Source organism: Pithys albifrons, chromosome Z (assembly GCF_047495875.1).
Source record: "Pithys albifrons albifrons isolate INPA30051 chromosome Z, PitAlb_v1, whole genome shotgun sequence".
In the NCBI taxonomy this organism is placed as follows: Eukaryota; Metazoa; Chordata; class Aves; order Passeriformes; family Thamnophilidae; genus Pithys; species Pithys albifrons.
In genome coordinates, this window is record NC_092497.1 from 65,126,316 (window position 1) to 65,138,345 (window position 12,030).

Here is a 12,030-nt window from a genome sequence, read left to right on the forward strand (position 1 = left end):
GGTTCCCATTTCTGCTTCATAAATCCCCCTTTTTGTCAATTTTTTCCCTGCTTTAAAGCACCTTTAAACTGTGTCACTGCCTCTGCCAGTATGATGGTCTTCCGAGTAACACCCTCAAGCCCTGTTTCCAGCTCTGGCACCGACAGCAGTAACAGCTGCACTTTCTTCTCTGTACCTCAAGGGGGAAAAATCGGGGTGTTTAATGCCAACAAATCCCTAAATTTCCTTTCCCCACCACTGCAAAACCACAAGGACATCTTTGTTTCCCTAGGCGAGAGTCCAACTCCTGCAAGATGTGATGGCAGATTCCCCAATCTTCGCTAAGTTCTGGATTCATCACCAACCCCCTCAAAAACAAAAATCTCAGTGAAAAAAATGTGGGATGAGGAGGAGATCCCAAAAATAGAGGGGTTTGGCCCAAAACTGGTATTCCTGGTGATGCTTTTTGGTCCTGGTACCTCCTCAGGTTGGTTTGGGCATCCTGGAGAGGAAGGGAGAGAGTTGCTTAGGGCTGCTTCCCTGGGAATAAAAGCCAAAGGAGGGGTAAACAAAGGGATTTGGGGAGAAAGTTTTGGCTCATCTATATCAGATCACCATCCAGTTCCTGGCACTTGGCCTGGAGCTCAGCACAGTGTTGCCAGATCCAGGTTATCTTGGCAGCTTCACCACACTGCTGTTCCTCCAGCCTCTAGCACAGGTGGTGAAGCCTGCTAAGGAACTGTGATTCCTGCTCACTGAGAACCTGACAGAGTTCTTCAAGCATTGCCAGTAGCTCCTGCTTCTCAGCACTGACTCGAATCTGGGGGATGAAAGAGGAGGATGCTGGAGGGGGAAATGAAGCAGTCTGGTGCCCATGGTGGACCCCAGCAGCACTGGCACTCACCAGCATCTCCTGTCTTGTCTCCTTCACTGTCTCAGACTGGCATGTGTTTCACATTCCTCTTACAGGGATTTTAGGGAAGCTTTGACCTCCCTCTGCAACCAGGAAAAGGGCGGTTGGGCTCCTCAAGAAGGGAGAAAAGGTGAGGCTGGGACTCCTAAAGCACCTGCAGTATGGCCAACGCAAATGGCCCATTCCTTATCCTCCGCTCCAGCTGCACTGAAGCAGATGTATTTATGGATATCCATTTTATAATTCACTTTATAGTTATGCTATACTATATGTATAGCCTCATCTCGTGGGTACAGGTATGTAAATTTATACAGCTCTTCCCAGCAACCACAATTTTTGCAGCTCAGGATCATGACTGCATTGTGGAACAAATCCAAGCACACAGCACAGGTGGTTTCCTCCTGGAGGTACCTGATGAGATTTCCACGGCCATGGCTGTTTTTAAGGGCCACTCGAAGAAATGCGAACAGAAGGGGCCAGGCCGGCGTTTTCCTCGAAGTGGCGACGGGGCGGGACACAGGACGGCCATCTGGCGCTTCCCAGGCAGAGGCAACCCAGGGGCGATCCCACTTTCCCACTGCCCCAGAGATGAAGCCGTGTCCAAGGACAAGGCCAGCAAGGATTTAAGGACAGAAGGGAACACAGACTGTGACAGCAGGGGAGGGATTAGGAGGTGGGGTTATTTACAGGGGAATTTTTTACCACTCCGGCTGCACTGAGGGAACCAAAGTTCGGCCAGAGGGTGGCTGTAGGAAACAGGGATTAAAGCAAGAATGTGGCAAGTGAGCAGAGTTCCGTGGAGCTCGTGGACATCAGCTAAGAACAGGGCCCACCTGTAGCGGGATGTTAAAGTGAAATAAAAACCCGTCGCTGTCCCTTAACACCCAAATTGAGTGGGAAAAATAAGGGGAAAAAAAAGAACTACCAGATGCAGGATCTGTGGAAGCAGGTGGTGTTGGAGCAGAAATTCCAGGAGGGAGTAATGTTAACCTTATAATAAAATTAGTTCAGAAAACTGAACCAAATGCCAAACTTGGAGCTGGAATTTTAGCTTTTATAGAATAATCATCATCATCATCATGGCTCGGCTTTGTGAACAAAGATTTGAGAAGGGCACTACCCACGCTTGCTCCAAGTGTGCTGGTGGCTAAAAAGGCCAATACGGGATAGGCAGGTCCAGTCACAAAAGGCACAGCGGAACGTCTCCCTAGGTGACACTGGCAAGGAACGGTTCTTTCTGCGTTGTCTTTTGCAATGTGGGTGAACCCTTCAAGCCTGCGCAATGGATTTTTTAGGTGAGGCACAGCATGCGCAGAACTGGCCCCACCCTTTACTCCTAAGGTTCATTTGCCACGGCCTAGCAAGCTTGGACGGTGACAGCAAATACCTCAGGACGTAGGTTTGGTTAGAGTATCCTTCTCTTAGGTGGATGGCCTTACAGGGCTAAGCGAGCTCCATCTGCCCGGGTTTGGGGTTGGAGTTGTCCTTCTCCTAGGATGGTTGCCAGAGAGCTAGCAAGCCCATCCTGCCCGTGGACACACTTTGTCTGACCCTTCAGCTGAGACCTGTCTGGCATGGGAGACCCTGCCAGCGGCACAAACCACCTCCAGCATAGCTCTCAACCTCATGAGGGCACGCAAGCTTCTCCCCCGCGACAAGGGGGTGTCCCCGGAGAAGACGGAAAAAATAAATGCCATGAAATCTACCCTATGCAGAAAAAGACCCCAAGCAAACAAAACCAAAACAACACACACACCAAAAAAATAAAAATAAAAGTGCCCAAAGCACACTACTTGTGGGGTTTTTCCTGCCTTATTTTTTTTTTTTATTTCATGACCTTCATGTTGAACAGCAGCACAAGACCACTTGCTCATTAAAGCAGCAGGGTAACTGCTGGCAGTAAATTTGGGGCTGAACAGATCTTGTCCTGTGACAAGGTCTGACCTCGAGGGGAAGATCAACAGAAAACCATTTGTGTCCTGGGGAACACGGGCAGAATCCAGGGCTCTGGGTGTGGTGGGGACAAGCTGCATCTTGCTGAGGCCATCTGCTATGTCCTGTATCTCCCGGTGGTGACCCCCTGGCAGCTGCCAGCCAGCTCCTGGCCACATCACACCTCTCCAGCCATGACCTGCTTCTCCTCATCCCACCACATGCAGGAGAAGAGCTGTGCTGGGCTCCAGAGGCGCCTTCACTCTGGGGAGACTCATGCTGATACCTATGCCTGGAAGGATGGAAGGACGTGAGGGGTGAGTAGGTGCTGAGCCTGCTGCTGCCTTCCCTTGGACGACCTCCTCTTCCTCCTGAAGTGCCTCTGGCTTCTCCCCAGGTAGTTGAATTATCCCAAAATACAACTGAATTCCTCCCAAAATAATTCTGAGTTCCACCCCCCTGATATCTCAGAGTTATCCCAAAATAACTGAATTATCCCAAATACCTCTACTTGCCTCCGAATTGACCTAAAATACCAGAATTCTCCCCAGATACCTCCAAGGCCTCCTGCAGAGCAGCAGGAGCTCAGGCTCTTCTTGAGCTCAGTGGGGAGCGCAGAAGGAAAGTGAAGCCTCACTTCACTGCAGCTGAGAAGTGACATGGATGAACATCACAAGAGGGATATTTCAGCTGAGTCCCTGTACACAGGTAGGGTAACAAGTGACCAGTTGCCACATACCTGATTAGGATGCTCCCAATATCCTAAAAGTTAAAAAAGGGGGGAGAAATGGGAGTTCAGGACCTCATGGGCAGCTCTTTGGAAGAGCTTTTTGGTAAGGAGAGCTGCCAGCTGGGGCAAGCACTTGGCTTCCAGCTGCCCAATGAACTCGCAGAGCTGTGTGATTCCCTCAGCCATCCATGATGATTTTTTGGCCTGGACAGCTGCGAAAGCATCATTCAACTCTGTCAGCTGCCCCAGCACCATGTGCTCCTGTCTCTTCAACACTGTGAGATGAAGTTGTGGCTGATCTCAGCATGCAAGTTTTGTGTCACTGCTGTGGCCATGCTGCCCTCATAGTGAGGAGAAAGGAATGCTGGGGATTGGCAGAGGCATAAGGTGAAGCCACCTGCCCTCAACCCACCTTTGTGTGTTCCTACACTCAGCTCCCAACACAACCTGCCCCATGGGAAAAGCAAATTTCTTCACCCACAGTTGTCTTCAAATATGTTTTATCCCTCCCACATTGCCTCATTTCCAGGTATTGCCGTCTCATCCGTCACCTGGAAGCTGCTCTCATCCTTGTCCCTGTTTTTCTTTCTTGAGCTCCATTGTGTAAAGGGGCTCCAGACAGATTTGGGGCACTACAGGACAAAATTTAACCAATTTCTTCCTAGTGGTGACATGTAATAATGCATGTTTTTTGCATTGCCGTAATTTTCTTTCCTTTCCTCCCCAGCACCTGCGTTGAGAAAGTAAATGGCCATGAAATGGGGGAAAGAGGTGAAATCAAAGGGTGCACGAGGTGCCCAAGCACGTCATGGCCCCATCTGCAGGCGAGAGATTGTAGGGCTCCTCCCTTCTTGACTGATGAAAGCTGGCAGGGGCAAAGACAGAACTGAACTTTGGCTGAGCCTGTGCCAGGGAGAGAAAAAATCCCAAGAAGGAAAAAAAAAGCAGTGGAAAAGCAGCCAGTGGAGGAAAAGCATCCGGAGAAACCCCAAAACAGCACCAGTGACACCAAGGAAAACACCAAAAAGGTTTGAGAGAGGGGGAAATTTGCAGTGCTGAGAGGTGGATTACACCAGTCTGCTGTCTTTTAGGGGGGGAAAGGGGGATTTTGAGCCCTCTTCGCATCCCATCAACTTAAGAAGGAAGGTGGATTTACCCTTCCTTTGACCTCAGGGTTTCTTTTCAGATTTTAAGGTGTTTTGTACTGGAGGGTCATGGTGATTATTTGCTTCTCATCAGCTCATAACAATCTGGCTAGGGAAATCTGGGTGAGAAACAGAATGGCTCCTTCTTTTATTTTCATTTAAGGATTATTTTCTTAGCTTTTTCCCACTTTCATTCATCCTCCGGCTGCTTTAATCCCCCTCTCTGCAGATTTGTTGAGGAAAACACGTGGAAAAGAAGCAACCTGTTTATTTTCAACCATTACTGAATAGTTCGTTCAACTATTTTTGGTCTTTATTACTTATTTCTAGGGCCCTTTAGTGCAGGTCACCCCTTCTTTGCACGCAAAGCCCCACACTAGGTTCTGGAGGATGTGTCTGAGGCCCTTCAGCACCAGCTCTTATCTTCCCTGCACACATTTTCTGTGGGGCCAGCAGCAAATTTCTCCCCCCCCAGGAAGGATTTCTCTGAATGTGAGAAGTGGACTTGGCTTATCTCAATTTTAAGGACTTTCCTCACTCAAGTAAACCTTGTTGTATTTGATTGATGAATGGTGACGTCAGAGAGGAATTTTAAGATGGATTATCCCTAAGCAAGCACCAGCAATGGGGTTTAGGGGGATAATAATATCTAGAAGGTTGGTGGGTCAATCCCAGTGTGCTCATGTTTCCTTCATAGTCATCGGGAAATTAATTGATTTAACCCATCTCCATGGATCTTCCTATAAATTAACTAAGCTCTGTTGGAGGAAAAAAATGGCATTTTCTTGAAGTATTTTGAATCAATTTGGTGGTTGAGCCCATTTCCTGACATAAAAAGGGGCAGAAACCTGAGATGTGACTGTTTGGAGGATAATGATTTGATTTTATTCTTTCTTTCCCTTTCCTGGACCTCCAGCTGGGAGGACACTGTGGGCATAATGGCTTTCTTTCTCAAACCACGGCCACGTACATGGGACATTGCCCTGGACTACCACACTGCCAAACAGTTTGAAGGTAATCAAAAGTGGCTGGAGAGGAGCAAAGTACTCATTCCTGGTGTTTTTTGGGCTGCATCAAGTGAAATGGAGACTCTCTAGCTCCACCTCCTGTCTTCCTGCATCCTCCCTCTCCAACCTCCATCTCTTGACTCCTCCATCTCCAACCTGGCCCAGAGATCCTCCATCTCCAGCTTCCATATTTTGTCTCTTCCTTCTCCAGCTGCAGCTGGAGAGCCTCCTTTTCTTGTCTCCTCCATCTCCAACCTCAACTGGATATCCTCCACCTCCAGCTGCCACCTCTTCACTCTTCCATCTCCAACCTCACCCCTCTTCTCCCTTTATCTGTGAAAAATCACCAGTGAAGGGGGTTTAGGGGTGTTCCTCCTCTACACTTGAATTTTGCTTCTGATCCCTTCTTTGTTTTGCTTTTCAGTGGATGTGACCCTGGATCCAGCCACAGTGGGTCCTGAGGTGATCCTCTCTGAGAACCTCAAAGAGGCCACTTGGGGTAGACCTCAGCACCAGTGGCCTGAGGGTCCAGGCCGGTTTGACACGGATCCGTGCATGCTGGGCAGCGAGGGCTTCACATCAGGCCGCCATTACTGGGAGGTGGAGGCCACTGGGCGTTTCTGGGCAGTGGGGGTGGCCCGTGAGTCAGTCCAGAGGAAAGGCCGGGTCCTCTTCAAGCCCAGCACTGAGATCTGGGGCTTGCAGAAGTACGATGAGCTCTGTGTTGCCCTCACAGCTCCATCCAGCACCTCCATCCCGTTCCTCAATGGGGAGATTGGGGTCTACCTAGACTATGAGGTGGGACAGGTCTCCTTCTATGCTGTTGGCAGCCACAAACGCATCTTCACCTTCTCTGTGGCCTCCTTCAGTGGGGAGAAGGTCTTCCCCTACTTCTCTGTGCTCCTATCAACCATCAAACTGTCCCCCAAGAGCTGATGCGCTGGTGAGATCCTTCCAAAGCTGGTTGCACCATGGTGGTTGGAATGCTCCTTGATGCTCCTCAAGTCTTCTTTCACAGGTCTTGGAGTCATTCCCACCTCAACTCATGGTTCTACCTCCATCTTAGATGTCTTTATTTTGGGTTATGTCCAGGGGATTTTGAGTTTGAACTCAGTACAGCTCGTCTCATCTCCGCTGTCATTAAATTCATCCAAAGTTTGTTAACAGGACCTGGGTTTGACTGAAGTGGTTTTGAGCTGAAAACTTGGCTTTTCCTCCCAAATTAAACCTTCTCTGGCGATTCTTTTGCTGACACCAATGTCCATCACTGGCCGGGTTTCCAACACAAATTAAAAATCTTAATTTTTGCAGACTTTGCATTAATGCCAGCCACTGCCTTGTTTTAAAACTGATTTTGTAATCACAAGGATGTGCTCATACTCGCCTCCCTGGCTCTTTTCCTCTCCATGCTCAGGATGCAATTCTAAGTAATTAACATGCAATTGATATAAATGTGCTAAGAATATAATAAAGGGCTTTTTCCTAAGAAGCAGAAAGTGTCTACATTTGACCTCTCACCAAGTTGTCCCAGACCCAAAAAGACCTCCCAAGGCTGCCCTGACCCCCCTAGGAACCCCCAGGATTGCCCTACATGGATCTTGTAAGGCTATCATGTCCCACCAAGATATTGTTGGTCCTCTGGAACCCTCAAGAACCCCTCACCCAGGGAATTCAAAACCTTTTTGAGGTTTTCTTTCATGTCATTATGGTGCAGCAGGTATCTGGGTATGAGAAGCCCTCCCTGCAGCACCCAAGGAGCTGATACAGAGGTTTTTAGCCTGTCTCATGTTGTTGCCCTTGGCTGAGCTCTGAAGCTCAGGTTTATTACAAATCCAGCTCTTCTCAGTGCTGCAGTGGGAGGAGCTGAGCCCGTTGTCATCCAGATAAGCGCAGAGCCCACCACCATGAATTTGAAACCTGGAAGGAGAGAGGACACAACCCACTTCAGACGGGGTCAGCAATAAAAAGGAGAAAATTCACACATAGGCTTCCCATTGTTTCATTTCTCAGGACCCCTTGTGGGCATCAACATGCTAAAACATCAATATATATTTCTTATATAGGAATAGAAGTAACTTGTCATCAATATGCCAACACTGATACTGATTTATTTCTGTTTCTAATAAGAAATCCAAAACTTTGCAAGAAAAAGAAACTTAGAGTAAAAAATCCAAATTCAGTATTTTCTCGCCAAACACACCACTCCCACCTCTTAGGTCAAGGAGAGAAGTGAAGACCAGTTCTGCATGCAGCATTGGCCTTCCCAAACATCATTGTCCCATTGTTACCTCTGCATGCACCTCAAGTGCCAGAAGAGATGCACTTTTCATGGCTGGGAAAACACCAGCCAACAAGGTAATGATGAAAAACATAGACTCACAGGTGCGATAAAAGTGAGTGGTTGACCCATTGCCACGGCTGCTCCTCATCTTCCCGCAAAAGGCCAATCCAATGCTCTGAGATGCCTTTATATCTCATCACAAAGCTCTAAAAAAGAGTCAAAAAGAAAGGTTTTTACCTTTTTCCAACCAAAAATCTCCACTTTACTAGTTGCTTGTGTTCCTCTAGGGCTTCTTTGGTTTTGAACCTTTCAATTTGCTACCACAATGTGTCATCTAGCTATAGTTCTTCTTGCAGTTGGCTTTGGTGAGGAATTTGAAGAGACCCATGATTACCAACGCCCAGGAAAACCCTTTTCCCCAATTTCTTACCCCAGATCTCCAAGGAAGATCCTGGAAGAGCAGACGAAAAACTAAAATATGTCAAATGTTGGTTTGGGGTTTTTCCCCAATGTTAAGCGTGCCCTCATGTCTCCTTACCAAGTCCTCCATGCCGTCCAGCATGGCCAGAGAAGCACCAAGTGCCGAGCAGTTGTTCTGGCTGGATGTCCAGTTCCCCTCAGACTCCGAAAAATAGTAACATTTTCCTCTATACCTGATCCAGTCAAAGGGACACCGAAAGCAGGGCTGGGGATGAGGCTGAAAAGCCTGCACTATCATTAAAAATAGAACAGTGTTAAGGAACAGCACCTTTCCTTTGCCTCTTCAGGGAGGAGACATCATCCTACACCCCATGGTCTCTGAAAGTCTTGCATCTGCCTCGACTGGGTCAAAAGAAAAGCTAAGATACCAAGAGAAATCCTGGGAGAAAACCAATGGCCCAGCTTGTGGTGTTGGACAAGAAACATGGTTGCCACAGCTTCAGAGAAGGAAATGCAGTTGTAGCCTTCAAAAAACCCAGTTTTAAGAGGAATTTCAGAATAGTCCTGTCTCTAAATGTGCCCTTGGGTGTTTCTGTCAGTAATGCAAAAGTAGCAATAATGACAGAAAAAAAATTTCTCTTATTCCTGGAGACTTCTTAGCTTGCTGGGACTCATGCCAGCATCCGTAGGCCCCTCTTCTCTGAAAACAATAGTTTTGGGTGACTGTACATAAGAAATGGCTCTTCCTGTTGATTTTCTAAGAGTTTCTAGATGACACCCCTACACCAAGAGGATGGGTTTGGTCTTCTGTACAAAGGCTGGTCTGAAATGCCCCTCTCCTGGAGAGGAGAGCAGCTCAGGTGGGCTCTGTCTTCCACAGGAGTAACGGAGGTAGACCTGGCACATGTGCAACAATCCAAAATATCTCAGAGATACTCCCTGTGAGACGAAAACCTTGACATTCACCTGCAAAAGTGATGGCTGTGAGGAGCAGAGCTGTAAAGAGCACTGCCAGCACCACCTGGCAGGCAACACGTGCCTCTGGCTTCATCTCCAGGCTGTGACCTGCAGGAGAACAGACCTTCAGTGCCTTTGCAAGAATTCCCAGGGAAGCAACATGACCCAGGTCATGCCCAGATGATGAGAGGTTGGTTTCTTCTCCATGCCAGGTGGATTTGGTGTCATTTTGGGTGACAAATACAAAAGATTCTTCTCCTTGTGTAATAAAATTATGTTTGGGGTTTTTTTTTATTTATGGGATCTCTGTGGGCAACAGTCTTTTCCACAGCTCCACCTGGAAACTCCTGAAGTGCACTATAATTGAAGTTCAGTGGAGTTTTTTTCTCTGTCTAAACAGAGATACTTTGGGTCTTGAAAATTAACCAAGTCATGGTACCTTCATATCTGGATCATGTGATCCAGAATATGCTCTTTTTGTTCACCCAGGGCAAAGAAAATTCTGTTTCCCGGGCGTTTTACCTAAAAATCTTAATGTTTCCACCCAGTGGGAACTACCCACATTTCTCATTTAGGTTTTTCCCTTTTTGTTCCCATCTATCACGTGGACTAAATCTCATGGGACAAACCCTCCTTTGTCTTCTTCCTCCTGGAAAAATATGTTTAGAAACTAAGTCAGAAACCAAACACGCCAACTAATTTTTTTTAAAAAAACATATTTAAAAAAGGTTAAAAAAATCAGTAATAAAAAAAAATTAAAACTATCAAATAAGAAAAATCAACAAATTTGCTAAGTCAAAAAAAAATGACTAAAAATCTTAGCCTCTGGTTGGATAGATTGAGATAATAGAAAAAAACCCCAAAGCCCCTTTTTATCTTATTGTGGACCAAGAGGATGATAGACATGGGAGCAAAATCAGAACAGGGAAGTGTTGAAGGGAAAGAAGAAATTAATAAATACTTTGCTGATGTGTCCAAGCTGATTTAAAGACCAGATTTCTCTTTGGAGCATTTTAACAGTACAACAGTTCAAAAATTTCTTTATTCTTATCCAGAATAAATCAGAAAATTGGAATATTTGTGGAAAAATTATACCCAAAAAAATCAGTTACTCAAGTGCCTCGAGAAGGGTTAATCCTAAATGAGACTAACTCACAGTGTTTGAAGTGGGCCTGTTTAGAACAAAAATTCCATCTGCTGAGTGACAGAAATTTTCCCTCAAGGGAAGTGCTAGAAAAAGCTTTTTTCCCCCGCTACAACCTTACTTCGGCTGGGTTTTGTACTGACATTACAGAAGTATTAAAAAGAAAAACAAACACAGCAATGCTTCAGTTCATTGTCCTACAGTTACCTGCCCTCTTGCTCCTTTCCATGCCCCAAAATCCAGAATAATCCCTCATTTCCTCCATTTTTTGGGGTTCCACCTCTGCAGGTGCTCCTGCCTCACCTGCCAAGCAAAGTTCCATCTGTCAGAGGTCACAAAGTCTGTCAGCACTCAAAGTTTTCTCACCATATTTAGAATTTTCTCCTTGGAATGAAACTTTTCTCCCCTAGTTGAAGATTTCTACCACAGTTAAAATCTACTCCCTGCAATTAAAATTTTCTCTTCTAATCATACTTCCCTCTGTTAAAGTTCTCTTTCCCCAATTAATGTTTTCTCCCCTCAATTAGTTTTCTCCCCAAAATATACTTTCCTCCCCTCAATTAAAATTAAAGTTCCCTCCCCTCATGAAAACTTCCAGCCCCAATGAAAATTTTCTCCCCCAATTAATCTCTTCTCCCTCAGTTAAGATTTTCTCCCCAAAATTAAAGTTCTCTCTCCAAAACTGAAGTTTTCTTCCCCAAATTATTCTGCTCCCGATTAAAATAATCTCCCCCTATTAAAAGCCCTTTAATAGAAAATTTCTCCCCTCATTCAAAATTTCTCCCCATAATTAAAGTTTTCTCCCCACAGTCAAACTTTTCTCCCCCCAATTAAAGTTTTCTACCCCCATTAAAATTTTCTCCAGCAATTAAAAACTTACAGCAATTGAAATTCTCTTCCCCGATTAAAATTTAAGACCACCTCCCCTCAGCCCCCAACCCATCCCAAGCCCCCTCACCTGGATCTGCCTGGTGAGAACAAGCCAGATGCTGAGACGTAACTTTTTCTGTGAAGAGAAACAGAAATCAATTTGGTTTATTTTGTAGTTTTTTTCTGAGGGATTTTCCTGCGCCTCCTGCAGGGCGATAGGTCTGCCTGCCCAGGGCCACCTGCTCACTCGCCGATCAGGGGTTCCCCTCCAGCTCCACCCCGCACCCTCTTCTACACCGTTTCCTGCACCTCCAGCTTTTTTTCTCAGTTGAGGAGGACAGATTATCCAAAAATGCTGGGTTTGGTGTGCAGCAGGAGGAAGCACTGCTTGGGAATCGCTCTGCCCTGGGGTGTAGAGGCACCCAGAAGGGACCTCAGGGTTCAATAAAGATGAAGTGCAGTTCCCTTCAACCAGTTTTATCAATCTTTAAATATAAAAATATTTTAAAAAATTTCTTGCAATTAAGCTACCCGGCTGAAGGGTTTTATCCTAAAACCTTATTTATTTTGTATTTTTGAGGGGTTTTTTGTAATCAGTGGTCACACACCATGGGAGGGGCAGCTTTTGCAGAGGGCAGGAAAGCTGACTGAC

At 46.3% G+C, this 12,030-nt stretch overlaps 2 protein-coding genes across 2 annotated transcripts; one reads left to right on the top strand and one right to left on the bottom strand.

Annotated features, from left to right (window-relative positions):
* The first annotated feature begins 4,505 nt into the window (after window positions 1-4,505).
* Window positions 4,506-6,642, top strand: LOC139685056 (zinc finger protein RFP-like). The gene is made up of 3 exons (XM_071581573.1): window positions 4,506-4,582; window positions 5,616-5,713; window positions 6,131-6,642. The coding sequence occupies exons 2-3, from the start codon at window positions 5,638-5,640 to the stop codon at window positions 6,640-6,642; spliced, it is 588 nt and encodes a 195-aa protein (XP_071437674.1). The 5' UTR covers window positions 4,506-4,582; window positions 5,616-5,637.
* A 767-nt stretch (window positions 6,643-7,409) lies between these two features.
* LOC139684650 (C-type lectin domain family 2 member B-like) lies at window positions 7,410-11,510 on the bottom strand. Its single transcript, XM_071580792.1, has 6 exons — window positions 11,467-11,510; window positions 10,716-10,811; window positions 9,374-9,472; window positions 8,526-8,698; window positions 8,087-8,193; window positions 7,410-7,623 (listed from the first exon to the last, which is right to left on the bottom strand). The coding sequence occupies exons 2-6, from the start codon at window positions 10,771-10,773 to the stop codon at window positions 7,410-7,412; spliced, it is 651 nt and encodes a 216-aa protein (XP_071436893.1). The 5' UTR covers window positions 10,774-10,811; window positions 11,467-11,510.
* Between the last annotated feature and the right edge of the window lie 520 nt (window positions 11,511-12,030).